Genomic DNA, 17,625 nt, shown 5'->3' with positions numbered 1-17,625 from the left:
TCCAATTCCCTAATCCCCAGTGGAATATGCCCTTTGTAGCCTTTTTACTACTGGTAGTACTAATAGATTTAATGATGACTCCCAACAAGTGTAGCTTGGGTTGAAATAATACAACAGGAAATTTGATCCCCAAGTATACCAAGACTGGCTGAACCGTGAGGAGGACTATTTGAATGGTTTGATTGGTGTTCTATCATGAAATACAGTTGAAGAACGTAAAGTGGCCTGTTAAGACTCTGTTTCAGGAATTTGGAGAGGCCTTTAAAGAACTATTTAGGCAGAAAGGAGTTGACTTGAGGATGATGGGAAATGCACTAATGCTGAAAACAGGGGATAAAGAAGATGAATTCTGGACGAAAATAGAAGAAACTGCGCATCTTGACATTTGAATTGAAATGTGGGACGTTAGCTAATTAGATTTCGAGATTACTGATTATTATTTAGCCACCGAACATTGCTGCTATGACCTCTCTTCCAACCTCATTCTCCCATATTCACTTAAATTTCTTGCAGAATTTTTTTTCTCCAAAAAACACCCATCCATACCCTGCTGACTGCAATAACCTTCCTCTTCTACAGTTGCTTCATTGGTCATCAACTTAAATATTTTCAACTTGTTGGGGCATTCAGACCTACTTGTCTATTGAAGAAAAACAAGACCTGAACATCCCTGCCAGGAGTTGCTAGTTTTCATAAAAACATTCCAATAAAAGACAATCATATTGTGGCAAGGATAGAGAAACAGAGAAATGAGTGCAGGTAAGTTCCTTCATTCTCTGGCAATGATTTTAAGGGGAAAAGATCTGGGGATTTATGTTAATGTTGAATTTGGCCCCAGTTACCTTGTTTTCATTTTATGCTTATCATCTTGGTTTGACGCGTGAACTGATTTTCCTAACCACCCTCATGAATGTACAGGTGATAATATGAGAAAAATATTGGGAAACCATTCCAGCACATCCTCACCTGGATGTGGTTCAGCATGCCCTGTAATTATTTGGCCACATGGAAGAGTGTTGTGGCAATTCTGCCGGTTGGCTGTTTAGGAAATGATGTGGATTGGATAAGTGTCAAATTTCAGACGAATTCAATTTATCCTTTTATATGTAGCCAAACACTCCCTTCCATGTCCATGCACCCTGCAGCAGTTCCTTAGTAGTCCCTGATTTCTTCAATACCTTGTTTTGCCACTTGCTAGACTTGAGTTGGGTTGGCTGAAATTTGAAATGTTAGCAGAGGACCTTAGGGTCCATCATTACCCAATATTTCAGCCCCATTTAAACTGCCATGTGGCAGTTATTGGTGGGCAAACTGTTCTACCTGCAGGTGATGGTGTGCCAAGCCCCTGCTCTCAAATACATTTTGTGATGTGCTATACTACTTTTCTGCTATTTTGATCGCTGGTATAAGACTCACATTTTTTGCAGGTGGTGCATTTGGTGGGAACAGGGGATTAAGACCAGTACCCCCAGAAAAAGGCATTTTTCCTTTGGATCATATGCATGAATGTGACTTGGTATGTCACGTAATGTTCTGACTAAACCATCAATTTCCTAGTGCTTTACCACTCACTGAAGCAAGTAATTAATGGAAGTGATTCGGCTTGAGTCAAATACTTATTGTTAAATTTGCTTGATGTCTCAACTCTTTTCAAGATGACTTAATTTTGAACTGATAATGTTTCAGGAGAAGAAAGAGTATGTTACTTGTCTCAAATCCTCTGGCTATCAATCCGAAAGATGTAGACACTTTTCAAAAAAGTACCTGGAATGTCGAATGGAAAGGTCAGTAAGTTATGCATTTTCCATAGAAATTGTTGAAGTATGGTTATGTTCGTTTTTATAAAGTTATGTTTCTGCTCCAATATATGAGCACAAAATGTGGAATCCTTTTTTATTATGGTACTTTTATATTTTTAATTATAAATAGAATCTTCATCTTTTAAATAGCATGTTGATCAACAAGGTCTTAAATCTGTTTCTGCAAGGAATATAGTCTTCCAGTTTAAGTTTAGTGCTGGAGAGTTTTCTGCCTTGGATGGAGAGGATGGTCAGGACTGAGTTCAGTGCTATTAACTAATTTTTTTTTTTCAATTACCAAAAAAATATTCAATAGCTATTTTATGACTGAGAGCTAAGAAATTAAAATATATAATATCTGATGTTGTTTATACTTTATGAATTGAAAAATTCAACAGAAACTGAATGAAGAAAATCCCCTTTTTTGTTGCCCTTACCTTTTCCCCTTTATTCCCCTCCAAATAGGAGCCCAAAACAAAGTCCTCTTCATTCATTTTCTTCTACTGTGTATATACAAACAGGAAATAATGGAGAACCACTGGCTGCCTTGGAGGTCATTGTGTTTCTTTTCTATATAACTATAGCATAAATTTTTACATCTAAGTTTGTCCCCTCTCTCATCTTTGATTTGGGGTTCTCGAACTTCATTTCACCGTTCATTGAGTTTCTCTTCAATTGATCAAAATTTTATCTTAAAGCAACCAGTGCCAACTTAATTGCACCATTTAGGATTAGAGAAATCAGTTCGGCATGGTCTGATGCGTATATAATGCTTTTGTTTTAAATATCTTGAGAATTTTATGCTTGATTTGGTGAGCTTTTTCTGACTTAACCAATTTCTTCTCAATCCTATGCCCACCTCTCATCCCTACATGTAAATTGAAATTGTATCTTATGTTTTTAATTCCAATGTGTTTCACTCCCTCTTTTGCTATTATTTAGGTTTTTTATTCCCACACCCCTATCACCCTGGGATCCTCACATCTGGGTAGATGGTGATAACTCTCTTGCTTCTAGTCACAATTTTTGGTAGTACAAAACTGAGTATGATCGCTTTTGACAGTTTCAAAAGGCCTAACAAGTGGAGAAAGCCTCAATGGAGAATGTCTTTGATGCAGGTCAATTAGATCAGCCTGTGGGTAATGGACCCAAAGAGATCTCGGGCTGTGATTTTATTGACAAAGATGGGCAACAGATCTGGCCTTGCATCTAATGGTTACAAACAATGGAGGAAACATTCCAGATATGATGATTAGATCTGGTTATGTAAGATGACAGAAATTGATATATGAAATTTTGATAATATTAGAAATTAAATCAATAGAATTTTAATATTAGAAATTAAATCAATAGAATTTTAAGGAATCGATGGGACAACAGGGGCAAGAAAGTAGGACATCAATAAAGTGAAATGGAGGGAAGGAAGGGGAGAGAGAGAGTGAGTTCTACCAACCTGAAAATTGGCTAGTCCGGAAAGGGGTGGGTGGTGTTACTGTTGGTTACATATATAAAAGGGCATCCCAATGCACGAGGCTCCTGCTACTGCAGGATCTGGAGAGGGGCAGATGTCCACACCCTAACCCTACTTCGCGGAGAGGCTCTTTCCTTGATTCGAACCCGCAATCACCAGGTTGCAATAGAGCAAACTTATCCACTAACAATACTCAATCTCGTAGTGGGGTTGGGGGGTGTTGGTTACATATATAAAGGCCCAAAATAGAAATAGACTCAACTTGGTACTCTTTAACAGATAGATACACTAACTTCACCAACATGATAAGGGCTCTAGGTTGACTAATTTAGTAGATTCCTAACTTGAAGCCGATGCATGGCACATTTTGGCCCCAACTTTTTAAATGCAAAGAGGACAACTATTAAACCCCATGAGACCTTCTGAAAGACCTTAACAGCTAACCATCGATTTAACCCTCCTAAATACATATTTGACCCCAACTTATAAACAAAGCAACTAGACAAATATACCCCTGGTTTCAATAATAAACTTCATATGTAGGGACAAATCTGGACCATCCATTCAAGATTCCAAAATGCACCTGCATCGATCTTAGTTCAATACAAGTGGAGTGGACGAGGATGACCAGGAAAAAAGGGCGAAGGGGGCAAGAAGAAAAGAGAGCACAAAATATAATTTCGTAGTCTTCACGTGTCACTAATTTAATTTTAAGCAGAACAGTCGCCACAGCCGAAAAGGGTAGTGCGTCCTGTTTATGGCTGTCTTTAGACTTCAGTTCCTCGACCTCAACTCAACTCAACTCAACTCAAAACTAAGCCTTATGCTGAAATGGCTCTGGTACATGAATCCTGTTTTGCCATTGATCTCTATTTTGTGTCATATTTCTTGTTAGACCAAAGCTTTCATCCATGTCTTTTCTCACTTTCAGGTTACTTGACCAGACTCGTCTCCTAACACTGACACAAGTTTCCAGCATTAGACAGGGACACTGTGTCAGACATGGCAACCCCCTTTCTCCCCTTCCCTTCAAACACCCCCCCTCCCAAGAAAAAAAATCCAGAAATGCAGAGGGACTGTTTGATGCTTAGATTATGGAAGAGTACTTTTTTGTTCTTTAAGATAGAAAGCAAACGCCTAAGTAGGTCCTATTGAGGTAGCTAATAGGCAAAAGAGGCACAGCAGTGTCCATTCAAGTGACTAGCTGTATCTATACAAGCGACCGACACAATACATTTAGAGACCCGCAAAATTAATGAGGGGGAGTGTCCAACAAATCTTGGCTGGTATCCAATACTATTAAAGAACTAGGAAAAGCTGGGTTATCGTGTTTCTATCGTCTATTTGGACATTTGGGTTTTATCATCATCATCAAGTCTAATCTTATATTCATTATTGGAGATGAACAATAGGCAACTAGTTGTATGGCCTGAAATTTTACTTTTCCAGTCTGACATCTGCATGAATATGCTCTATATCTCTGTATGAAGATGAGAACATTTTTCCAATTGAAAAACTTTCATAGGATTAAAGATATTTAGGTAATCTAATTGTAGTCTCCTATTTGCTCTTTTGGTATATTGTTCCTCTCCTCTATAATTCTCTCAATTTGTGGAACTTGGTTGGGAAACTCTTTTGAGATCACCAGGAACTTAATGGCAAAGCAAGATATGTCTGAGCTTGGATTCGGCAAAGACGCTGATGAGGAAGCTTCTGAACAGAGGAATGAAAAAGTTGGTGCTAGGGACAGTGCCTTGCCTGGTGTTCAGGGTAAAAGTGTAGTTACTACTTGAGGCCGAAGGAATCAGTCTACGGGACCTGAGTTCTGGATTTTTGCCTTTTAATAATATATAGAAAGAGAATGATAAAAAAAAAAAATGCTCTCATTAGATTCAGCATAGTGTTTTTTTTTTTGGCAGCTGGATTGAGGAAAATCCATGAAATTGAGTGTTAGCATTTTGGCCTTCAATAGATTCCATAATATTCTCCACATCGAGCAATCTTAAAACAAACGCTGGCTTGAATCCCAATCTCAGGGACCAATGTGTTGCCCGACTTGCCAGGTTGGGTAGCCTCATTTGAAGCACCTTGATATCTAGTAAAAGCATTGGTTCCTCATTGAAGATATCTTAGGGTTTCAACAATCATACCTCCTAGGTCAATATTATGGTTATGTCCTTGTTTCTCAAGCTAAATGTTGAAAAGTCCCTTGATCATCCCTTCAACTTTCTCGATAGAAGAGGCTAAAACTATCTTTTGCATTTATATCATTGTAACAGAAATTTAGTATAGGTAGGTCTAGCTGGGGAATGGGGTTACCATTTACCTGCTTACTCACCTTCTTGCTTGGCCCTACTTTGTAGTATTGAGGGTAAGAATTTACTCCAGCCATTCTAGTAAGGATTATTTGGTTCTGGTGGCCCAAATTTGTCAAATAGCATTGTGCTTGTTTTAGTGTTTGTTAGTGCTAATTAGTCATAAACTAGTGAAAAAAAAGAAGATTAAAATTCTTTCAAATTTTTCTAAAACCAAAAAAATAGAAACAAAGAAATAGCTCAACTTTTTGTTCATGGCCTTTAGATTCTTATTTTTACATCTAGCAGATTTTTTTTATTTATTTTGACTACAATGAAAAGGATGAATGACTCGGATTTTATTTGTAACTAGCAGAACAAAAATATAATTCTGTTAAAAGTTAAAACATTAAAATTACAAACTGTAAATAGTTTTTGGGATAGGATTCTCTGAGCAAGCGGAGTAGCCTACGTCTCAATCCATTTTTTCTCTCCTTGAAAGAATTAATATAAAAATGGAGGCGTAGGTTGGGCTTCTTGGCCCACTTATAGAAAACTTTCAAAGTGAATAAGAACAACATTTGTAAGTTCATAAAGAACAAGTGGTTCTTCAACACAATATTGTACAGACTCTATTATCTTTCTAGTAATATAATTTTCTTTTTCTCATAAAAAAAACAAAACAACATTTGTAAGTTCTACTAACTGAACATATGGAGCCTTATTTCACATTTTTATTTGGCCCTTTTGTACTATAACTTTACATTAAACTACAAAGGGATATATCATTGGATAGGATGCCAAGTACATCTGGATTGGGCCAGGTTGATCAGTGAGGATTCAGTCAGAATTGGCCCAAAGTTGCCCTAACCCTAGATTCTGGAATAGGATTAACCAATTGGGGTCGGCTTTGGCTGATTCCAATCCGACTAATACGATCTCAATTTTAAAACCATGGATAGCTCTTGCCTTGGCTTCTTGGGCTGAACCTGAAAAATCACAATCCATGTAAGCTGGTAACAAAAAACACCATTAAGGAGCAAGCATGAAGCTCAACCAGATTCTTTAGTGATACTTATGAGATAGTTATAACTAGGAAATTCGAATATGGTATCAACGAAATTTTGAGAGCCAGTTATGAGGAAATGAAAATGGTTGGTGGGGAAGAATCATCTGAAGCAATTTTAAGTTGGTCACCAATCAAAAAAATGTTTTTCATGATTCTTTTGGTAGGTATTACGACAACTCTGGATGAAAGGGGGGGGGCAAATAGGGGTATTGAGAAAAGGGATATCTCAAGGATCTAAAACCCAAATCTCTATTGGGGGCCAAATACCTCCGATATCTGCTGTAGATGCCAAAGAAGAATGAGAAGAAGCCCGAAAAAGAGCAAAAAGGAACATAACCTCCAATACAGTGAACGAAGTAGAACCATATCGAGGTCCTAATTGCACGACTTTGGTATGCTGTCTTTCCAACGTATATTCATGTAGAACATCGTGTCACAATACGAACATGGTATATATGATAAATATGAGACCCAAACTGAGAAGTTTTGCACCCTCTTGAAAGGGGTGCATGTACATCACACCTCCTACGGTGGTTGCCAAGCTACGAGTATGATTGCCGAACCTTGCCAAGACGGCGAGGAGCTCCCTGAAAATCTAGTCAATTACTCAGAGTCGTCCTAATACCTTCCAAAAGCCTATTGCACATGTTTCTTTCTTTCTCCGTTCAATCATCCTCCACACTTTTTCTTGGAAAAAAAAACGAACCTCTTTGTGCATATCCATTGATGAAAGGATTTCCCTTGGCTGTCACCCATGAAATTAGATCTCTAGCCAGTAAAGAGTAGCACGGTAACAGGTCTCCTAAAGACTTCTCATCAAGGGATGGCCGGAAGGGTACCTCTTTTCTTTCATATCACAAAAAAGGATTCAAAGAAGTTGAAGAACTTGCGCGTGCTAATATATGAAGTGATTCTATTCATCTAGGTTTCAGTTTCGGTCTTGTTCTAGTTTGGTTCGAAGTTTTATCGATTTCCTCTTATCAGGTTATCATTGGTCTAATACCGTTTTCGATCTAATACGGTTTTAATTTTAGATACATGTCTTTAAAACCAGTAATAAAACTTTGGGCAGAAGTTGTAATTGCAGCAGCGCAGGCTGCACCCAGACACATGGGTTATCCATTCAGGTGGGCAGGATGGTCATTTCGTCCATTCTTATGTGTCTAGTGCAGCCTGCGCTACTGCACATAGAACATTTGGCCTAAAAGTTTTTCGATTTCTAACCGGTACCAGAATGGTCCGACCGATATAGTTTTCTTACAATTCTCCGAAACACCCCGTCCAAAAACCGCCCATAAGGATTTGGTCTAATTCGTGTCTTTTCGTACTCGCCACGAATTTGAGCCCCACTCTTGACTCTTGAGTGGACTTGGATTCAGATCCAGGTTCCAGCAATTACAGTTCTTCACCAGAGCCGGCGTCGAGTGGTTGACGAACGCAGCATCGGAATTTGGAAGAGCTGTTGGATCTGCTTCTAACCGGCGAATCCCTATTTTCATATTTCGTACAAAGCGACTCTTTTGACAGGTGTTCCCCCCCTCCTCCCTCCAAAGTTTTGTTTTCAACGACAAATTGAATCTATGATTAATGGTGTTGATGATTACCTGATGCGTCGAGATGTTGCTAGATTGTCGTATCTCAGAGGATTCATTGATTGAATCATTTGTTGATTCAATCATCCTATCTCAAGTATTACTGAAGAATCATATGTATATACAAATGTGATTCAGCTCATTTTCTGTCACTGATTTACTTTAGGTAATACTATTTAAAATGTTTAGTTGCTGATACGTATTTGCTCCCTTTGCTATGATGATCGGAGTTTCAGCGTGCTTTTAGTTTTACATATATGAACTTTTCTGCTTTCTATACAATTTTCTTTGATTTCTTTTAGGCAAATAGGCATTTGTGGCATTGTTTTGAGGAAGAGCTACGTGGTTGGAGAACAATGTCCGAATTACAGTAGGGAAACTGAGTTCTGATCTAACGAGGGTGACATGTATCATTGATGGTTATTGTCTGTATTTAAAAAGTAACATTAATTGGGTATGTTGTTTCTGCTGTTTCTTTTCTTAGAATGTTATCACTGAAATTCAGGGCGGGGGGGGGGGGGGGGGAAAACAAAGGGGAAAAACTGCTGATGCTTACCCCATACCAGAGTACATTTTCTCAATTGGTGGTGGATTTGATTATAAATGAAGGTAGACTTATAAACCCTCCCTCCCCCCCCCCACCCCACCCCACCCCACCCCACCCCACCCACCAAAAAAGAAAGAGTAAAAAAGGAAAAGAAGTTGAAATCTTTCAAGGGCCAATTTGGTCACATAGGTAATGCTATGTTCAAATTTGGCACTGTTGGGCTTGTTGGAGAGTTATTTTAATAGAATTAAATGTATATATATAAATATATTTATTGATACCCCTGCCCTCCCCATTGGGCACAGTTGCTAGCTTACCTGGAGCTGGCGGCTTACCCAACCGTCTCCTATATACATATATAAGTATATAACATAGGTAATGCTATGTTTAAATTATTATTCTTTGAATGATGCATCTGTGTTGTATATTTATGTATGGCAAACTTTTTTGCAGGGAACTTGTGCGGTCTTTGTGGTGATCATTCCTAAGCTTTCTTCCTGGTAATTTTCTTGGATTTGGCAACACAACATTTAGAAGCTTGTGTTGGATGAAGTACACTTGATAGATGGATGCTTCTGTGACAAAGACAGTGGTAAGAACTCAAATTACAAGTTCTTGTACGTGAATTTCTGTTCTTATAAAATAATGTTCTTGTACAGGATGCAGAACTTCTAGACCTGAATTTCCTGCCCTCATGCCCTCTAATCTGTTGAAATACTAAGGATTTACAGAATTAAATGGCTAATTGCTGGCTTGGTCCAGAGTTGTATGAAATAACTTGAATTTTAGTTAGAAGATACAGCAATGATACAAGAGAGAAGTGAATACGCTGGGTCCAAGATATGATCCGAAAAATGAGTTACTACACAGAGTTTACGATGGTGGTAAGGGCCAATTATGTGTTTTATTTGCCCCTAGTTTGGCTAACTCATCTGTGAGATTATTTGCCACCCAGTGGAATGATATGTTACTGAAGATGCCAGGGAATGGGACACTCTAATGAAATGAGATAATCACCAAGGGCCCATGCTATCTGTTGCCAACGAATCGACATTATGCCTGATTAACACATATAAGATGGAGATTATGATGTTTTGACTCTAGAAGTTTTTTATGTTGGCTGCAGGGTGACTCCTATGGTGAGACTCATGATATCCAGAAAGCTGGATTTGAGGGAGTATTTGTTGGGGATTTGGCTTTTGAGGAGGATGTAAACAGGTATATAGACTAAAATTTTACTTACAATAAGCTGTGGTGGTTTTCTTGTGGTCTCTGCTCTAAAAACCCCAATTTTTATAACCTCTTTTGTGAAGGAAAGTTCCTTTAGATCATGATGGCAATGAATACTACCTGTGCTGCCCTAAGACACTTCAGAGAGAAACAACCTGACCCCAAAGTCAAATTGCATTAGAAAAGGAACCCAAAATTGACTCAATGAACTTTGCTGAAGATAATTAAGGGTCATAGTGATTTGCTTGTTAAAATGTCCACAATAAATAATTTTCCAGTGGCATGCAGCGAGGATAAGGCTTATATCTATTGCTTACATTCTAATTATTATGGCCTGAGGCAACCATTGGATTTACTTCTTGTAGTGACGATGTATCATTGGATGGACTACAGGAAGAGCTGGAAGAATGTAAGAATGATGAAGTAAGTACTCTTGGGTTAGCTTTCTTTTGTATCTTTGCAATGCCTTTACATGCTAAACTGATGCTGTTTTAGTTTCTTTTAGTACCTTGGTAATGCTTTTTCATCGTAAATCAATGATGTGGCAAAAATTGTCCACTAGATGATAGTGAGGTAAAAATGAGATATTTGATGATATTATTGAACAGTGAACTTTCTTTTTTGCTTCTCTGTTGTGGATGTTGCTTGCATCTGGCCACATTAAGGGATTGCCTCATCTTCCTTTATTAAAAAAATGGTGAGGATTTACCTGATGAACACCATGCTGAATCCTGCGTTTACTAATACTTATAAAAAAAATAATAAAAAACAAAAAGATAAAGGTAAATAGTATGTAAAGAATGGAGAGGGGTGCGATCAGGGTAGCATAAAGAATATACCTCCAACGGAATGCACCTAAAGGTGGATTCTCCTTGGGTTTACTGTGTAGCTTGATCTTATATTTTATTGAAGGGGCATTATGGAGGGCCACCTAGTCTTTGTGCGTTGTACTATGCTTCATTAGTCTATATCACAAAAACAGAATACTTTTTCTGGAATTAAATTTTGATATAAAGAGTGATTTCACACCTGGCAAAGTAGAGTAGAGTATTTTATCATAATCATTGAATCCTGATCTTGATTTTTACTTAGAATTTTGCTTTGAAACATTGGGGACTGCTATTTTGAGCATAAATAAACCTCTAGGAATTTGTTATGCAAAAGAAAATAATCTGGAATGGTTTTATGATTTCAAAGAAGAATGGATATCAAGGGGGTGGCATTCTAAAGTTGGTGAACAAGGAACCATATCTCTAGTACTACATTCAGTGTTGGCAATTGCTTGTGGTTCTTTTATCAGCACCATATATACAATCTTGGACTAGTTGAAGACATTTAGGTTCTGAAAGGATTGTTTGCTATTAGCAGGTCCAGAGATTGAGAGATCATGAATGTAATCAATCAGGGCTTGAAAGCATAAAGTAGGTTTGGTGTAGAATGAGCCAACAGGTTCAAAAGGATTCAAGGTTATTTGAAATTAGCCGTGCTGGTGAAGAGATTAGTGTTTTAAGATAATTTTAGATGATCCGAATTGGATCTCCCAACTGTCCAGTAAGGTTTGGTTTAGAAATGTCGGCCATTAGAAAGCCACAAATGATATTCTATCAAAAACCTGGAGCTGGTGAACCATATAACCCTTGGCTCCCACCCAGTTCATGCTTTTCAATCGCTTGATGGTCCGAAGTGAGCCCTAAAAGATGTTGGACGTTGTGTCCATGTCCAGCATGATCACTGACAACAAGAGTTCTTTAAACATGGGCTGGATGCTGAACCATTCTGGCCTGGTGGTTGGTGGTCTGACAATCTGTTCCAAACAGTTTGGACAATGGCATGAGGTGCTCTTATGCCTTAAGCAATTGACAAGGTGTATGGTGCTGGCTTCACATCTTGTAATTGGCTACAAGGTAAATGGTGTTTTGTTTTTTCTCCACCACTTCAACCCAGGTCATTTTTGGCCTTGCTCTGCACCTTCAATTTGTATTGTTCACTCCTTATTAAAGCCTTCATTGTTCTTCCTTAATCATGTATGAACCAACTTATCCTTCACTAACACAGAGGTATGGGCTCAATGCTGACCCCTCTTGTAGACCATGGTTGGGAACTCCCTCATCTCTTCCTAGTTGTTCTAACATTTGTTATAACTCCATCGCACATATCCTTAATTATGTGAATGTATCTATACTAAAAACTTATTTCCTTTTAGGTTCAGTGCCATGTTTATTATCTAGTTGTTCTTTGTTCTCATAATAATCCTGATACTCTTATTGTTAAAGGTTACATGTTAATATTCTAATGCTTCTTTCGTACAGATGGTTGGTGCCCTTGAGGACATCGTTTGTTGATCACTTAAATGATTTATTATTTTTTGTTCTATAGGTGGTTACAGATATATTGTCTAAAGGCACAAAACTAAGGGATTATGCTAAGGGTGTTGAGAACAATGTACGCCAAGTTGAACTGAATTCGATTCAGGTTGGTGCTTATGAATTATGTAGGTCTATTCTCTTTTGGAAATTGGAGAATCGAGAAAAAAATTCTGATTTCAAAGATTCATCTACATATCTCATGTTTTTTGCCAACAAAAGTATTTGTTTTTTAACGTTTTTGTCACTTTTTGATTTGTTTTATATATCTGTTTTATATATCAGTTCTTTTCAGATGCATAAAATATTTCAAATACAATTAATGCTTTATATGTAGACATTTTGTCAAGATCGAAAAAATAAATGAGAACTTGATACGAAGTGAACTCTCTTCCTCCCTAATGCAAGAGCATGATCACCACCATTGGATGTAGTTTGGTCTTTTATGTTAGGGCATGTTTTGATAGTCTTTGGTTATAGGCTCAATTATAAGCCCCAAATATTGGGTCCAGGGGGGGGGGCACGAATTTAATCTTTTAATTTAGTATTAGTAGTGGGCCCATTGGTTCCAAGGATTCCTAGATTGGGATCTTACCTATAGCTAGAGATTTTCTGGTCTCCTTAAAAGTAGGTCGATTGGGGCTTGATCAGCATATATGGAGGGTATCTTGAGGAGATTGACCAGAATGTTTGGAGAATATTCTGTTGAGATCTTTCAACTGCTTGTTGGGATCGTGGGTTTTATTTTGTCGCTTCTTTATTACTTATTTAGTTACCTTAATCTATAAGATTCTAGTTTCTATTTCTTGTAAGTTTCTACTTTCTATTTTGAAAACTCTTCCTTAGTTATGAAGAGTTTCTAATTATGTAATGTTGCTTCATTATTATAAATAAAGAGAGCTGCCACACCCTAGACATTATTTGATGAATGAGATTTAGTTGATTTTATATTGAGGCTGTTGCCTCTCGTATTTCTCTCTCCCTTCTCTCCTCTCTTAGCTTTGACTGGTACTGTTCACATTCCCGGAACAACTCCTTATCTTCTCTTTCTTTTCCTCTTACTCTCTCTTAATCCCACCACAAGCAGATCCATTGATTTGGTCTGCATCACTCTCCCCATTTATGCACTCACTTTCGATCAGCAACATTGTTACAATAAGATTGTAAACGAAGCAGCAAATGAATATAAAAGGCTACTTGAAGGCACTTGAGTAACATCCTCAAAGATAAATGAAAGGTAAGTGCTTAACTAAATACTTCCCTAACCCTGCACTCCTGCAGTACAAAACAAGGAAAAGCTTCCAAACTGAACTTGCCAAACAGATCCAAGTGTAATAAAACCACAATCTAAACCAAAAATATATATTACCAAACTAAGTATAGCTTAAACAAACTAATGCAGCATAAGGACCCTACAATCTCAAAATTGGATTTCAAAATGAAATGACAATTGCTAACCCTAGTAAGGAAAGAATGAAAATTAGGGTTTGGAAGACTCAAGAATTTGCTGCTCACAGTTGTGTAGAGTAGTGAGGGTAGGAAAATCATGACTGGGATAGCGGACCCAAAGCTATGAAACTCGGGTGTGGTTTTTTTGTCGAAATGGAATGGCCTTATTTTTTTTATTATTATTTGAAATTTTGACTCAAATATAGTATGGCCGGCCAGCCCGAATCAGCATATTTTGCGTTTTACTCTTAACTCTTCCTCAGCTGGGCTGGGGCAGAATAGCAGAGCCAGTACATGTATTTTTAGCATAGCAAAAATGTGCTCCTCGACTGAGGGTTATGGCATTGGGAAAGGTATTCCTTAGGGGATTTCTTTCCGTTTTCCTTGCTGAGTGTTTGAGTTAAAATAATACCGCAAGCGTACGGGTCAATCGTAGCTACGGGTCGAACACGAGGAGATATACGCCACTCTATTTAATTAACTTAAAAGTAATGCAAAGTGGACCAAATTAAAATGTTAAATTAAACTAATTAAATTAATGAAAATTAATGCATCCTAACTCATAAGCATCTAACAAAATTAAGGGATTAAATTGGCGTCCTAACGCATGAGCATCTAACCTATCAAACTAAAGCGAATTGAAAGGAATAATAAAAACGCAGCCACACTTCATAATCACATAAAAAGAAATAAGGGAATAAAAGTGCATCCACATACCACAACCATATAAAAAAATAAAAGAAATAGAGGGAGAAGAAGAAGAAGATAGAGAGAGATAGAGGAAAGGGAAAATGAGATTAAGGGTTTAGAGAATGAGATACCTTGATGTGCTTGAATACTTGAATAAACTCACCATGGCTTCCTCTTCTAAATCTCCATGTCTTGTCATCAACATAGGAACTTAGACTAGGAAGCTTTAAACTAAAACTATTACAACCATTAAACTAGACTTATGAAATCAAAACTAAGAACTTGAAATCAAAACTAAGAACTTAAGCCAAAAATAGGAAAAGAAGAGAAAATTCACTAAGTGAATGAAATAAAAATTACACTAAAAAATGAATTAAAATTGAACTAGAAACTAACTAAAAACTGAACTAAAACTACTAACTTCTTACAACCCAAAGGGCAAGGGGTATTTATAGGGGAAGAGAAGAGAAGAGAGAAGAGGGAAGTGTAGGAGAAATATTCCCTAAGAAAGAGAATATTCTCTTCTCCTTCCTCTTTACAATGCCTTGAATCCTAAGAAAAAGAAAAAAATAGAAAGAAGAAGAAGAAGATTGTTTACATAGACCTTCTATTTCTAGAAAAGTAAACTTCCAATTCTAACAAGTGCTTCATTTTCTTTGTAGATATCTTCTCCAAGCAATAAAATCAAAACGTCTTTGATTTTTCAACTTTCCATAGGTGAGAGAATATCTTTCAAAATAAATCTATCCCAAGTAGAATTTCGAAGTGCCCTTGAGAAGTTGGAGGAGAGAGAGAGTAAGGGTGATGACTAGGATTCCTTCAAGAATAAATAAAATACCCATTCTGTCCTTCAGGAAACGTGGAGCATGGGGTGCTTATATAGGCCTCACCATTGTGTTCCTTGCGAAGAATCACCCAAAATAGACCCAAATTTCGTCTAATTTGGAGTTCGGGAGCCCAAGATATCTCAAGTTGAAGTTGGACTGTCCGAGCCCTCCAAATGGAATCTTTCGGAAGAAAATATAACTTCTAATAATTGCGTTAAGGCCCCTGCAATCTGAACTTTCGTTTCACTTTATCCCCAGACAGTATCAATAATTACAAATAAACCCCTATAGACCATTTTAGTGCTTCTTCGAAACATCCGTAACTTCTTCGTTTCAACTCGGAATCATGTGCCGTTTGAACCGTTCTGAAGTGACTCAATGGGCTACACATCAACCATTAACTCCTTTAAACTGACTTAAAAACATTTTCTTAGCATCATCTCCTCCATTTTCACAAGAAATCACCTACTGACACAAAAGCACAAGAAAGCCGGTAACTCATCCAATGTGATAAAATGTATGCTTTATGCCCTAAGATTTCACACATAAATGTGCTCATCACTGAGGCAATGGGAGGTGGTTGATGCATTATTCTTTTTCTTCACCCTTTCTTGTGATGGAAATCTAGTGGTAGAAATGGGATGAAGAACAAGCATACCCTTTGCCTTCTTTCATAAATTTGGTGGGATGAACCTTGCAGTAATTTTAGCATTACATAGGATACTACTTTACCATCATTTATTTAATAAGCACCTGTTCAATTAACCCATATAAATGCCTCTTGAATTTTGAATTAATAAGCTTTTATTTTTCTTGTGCACTAACAAATATTCTTGTACCGTCTATCATTCAGGAGTATATAAAGGAAAGTGACAATTTAGTTTCTCTTCATGATCAAATTCGTGATTGTGACAGTATTTTATCCCAAATGGAAACCCTTCTTGGTGGATTTCAGGTATATCCATACCTGCTTGCATCTTCTTTACATTTTTTACTTCCATCGACTTGCATTTGGAATAATAGTTAAACGTGAGCTTCTAAATTCGCTATTTACCTAGTAACATTTAAAATTTCCTTAGACTTAATGACCTGCCATGTGGCAGTACATGGGAGGGTCCATGTGATAGAGGACCTCAAACCCATCTAGCTTGACAAATTTCCGCTGAAGCAAGCACTGCAAGTGCCTTCAAAGTGAGATTAGGTTTTATAAATAACAAGAATGCCTTTTCAATGTAATGGAATAAATGGCATTTTGGTATTTTCTTTTCCTGTAATTTATAAAATCTGTTGAGATTGGCTACCTTACCCACTAGGGGTAACCTAGTCCTAATTGGCTTTTATTACTTATTTTATTTTGTTTATGTTTTAATTGTTTTATTCCTGTTTTTCCCCCCTATACGATTTCTATTTGGGATTCCTAATTATAGTGGGAATTCCTAGTAGGAATAGGATTGGGGGGAATTCATATCTTGCTGTAATTTGATTTTGTTATAAATAAGAGGCTGGGGTGATCGATCAGATCATCTGAGCATTAATTCCCAAGGCTGTTAACATGGTATCAGAGCAGGATCTGATCTAAGAACAGCTTTCTCGATTTCTGGTTCTCTCCTTCTCAGTTTTCTCTGTTTTTTTTCTTTCATTCGATCCCATCTTCCCTCCCCTTCTTCCACTCAATCTTCTTCATTTTTTTTTGGTTTCTTCTTCTGAATTAGGGCAGATCTAATGAGGTGATCTGTTGTTTAGATGTTGCCCTAATTAATCACCTCATCCCTTGATGCTTTAAGAAGCTTTTTGGATCGATAGCTGCTGCACCTTCCTCTGCGATTTTGTTTGGAGTTCTCCCCACCTGCAGATCAGTCTCCTCTATCAATTTGACACTGGCTTGATTATTGGGATCCATTCCTGCAGTTTCAATTGGACAGCTGCTATCACAGGTTTTCTTCTCCAGATTAAAGCACCTCCTCAATCGATCTACCTTCAGGGTTTTTCACAACAAACCCTAACTTTGTCAATTTTTGGTTTTTTTCTGGAGAAGCTACTTCATCAACAATCAGTACCATTGATGCAGATTTTTTCTCAGCCTTTGAAGACCTTATATCTGCAGATTTTTCTCAGCCTTTGAAGACCTTATATCTGCAGTTTTTTTCTCAGCCTTTGAAGACCTTATATCTGCAGATTTTTTTCTCAGCACTTGAAGACCCCTAAAACGAGATCGATTACCTTTCTTAGGGTTTTTTTCTTAAACCCTGCTTCTCGGTTTTGGTTTAAGGGCAGTTGGTTGCTGTATTCCAGCT

At 37.5% G+C, this 17,625-nt stretch overlaps 2 protein-coding genes across 3 annotated transcripts in view; both read left to right on the top strand.

Annotated features, from left to right (window-relative positions):
- The first annotated feature begins 506 nt into the window (after positions 1-506).
- LOC122669298 (cytochrome c oxidase assembly protein COX19-like) lies at positions 507-5,130 on the top strand. Its single transcript, XM_043866043.1, has 4 exons — positions 507-759; positions 1,428-1,516; positions 1,687-1,784; positions 4,919-5,130. The coding sequence occupies exons 1-4, from the start codon at positions 750-752 to the stop codon at positions 5,061-5,063; spliced, it is 342 nt and encodes a 113-aa protein (XP_043721978.1). The 5' UTR covers positions 507-749; the 3' UTR covers positions 5,064-5,130.
- A 2,829-nt stretch (positions 5,131-7,959) lies between these two features.
- The window catches only part of LOC122667652 (vacuolar protein sorting-associated protein 52 A-like), a 42,272-nt gene continuing 32,606 nt past the window's right edge, over positions 7,960-17,625 (top strand). Inside the window, exons 1-6 of one of the 2 annotated variants that reach the window (XM_043864023.1) lie at positions 7,960-8,160; positions 9,299-9,364; positions 9,899-9,990; positions 10,368-10,425; positions 12,379-12,474; positions 16,185-16,286. In XM_043864023.1, the coding sequence (XP_043719958.1) occupies positions 9,338-9,364; positions 9,899-9,990; positions 10,368-10,425; positions 12,379-12,474; positions 16,185-16,286 (375 nt within the window). In that variant the 5' untranslated portion in view covers positions 7,960-8,160; positions 9,299-9,337. The remainder of the gene's footprint in view (positions 8,161-9,298; positions 9,365-9,898; positions 9,991-10,367; positions 10,426-12,378; positions 12,475-16,184; positions 16,287-17,625) is intronic. The other variant, XM_043864022.1, reaches the window with a different exon arrangement.

This window comes from Telopea speciosissima, chromosome 7 (assembly GCF_018873765.1).
Source record: "Telopea speciosissima isolate NSW1024214 ecotype Mountain lineage chromosome 7, Tspe_v1, whole genome shotgun sequence".
Taxonomy (NCBI): domain Eukaryota; kingdom Viridiplantae; phylum Streptophyta; class Magnoliopsida; order Proteales; family Proteaceae; genus Telopea; species Telopea speciosissima.
Note: the sequence above shows the minus strand (reverse complement) of the source record. Positions and strands in the feature narration are given on the sequence as shown.

Coding starts and splice junctions, on each gene's coding strand:
- LOC122669298 (XM_043866043.1), top strand. Junction 1,517..1,686: donor ATATGCATGAATGTGACTTG/GTATGTCACGTA, acceptor ATAATGTTTCAG/GAGAAGAAAGAGTATGTTAC. Junction 1,785..4,918: donor CTGGAATGTCGAATGGAAAG/GTCAGTAAGTTA, acceptor TGAGATCACCAG/GAACTTAATGGCAAAGCAAG.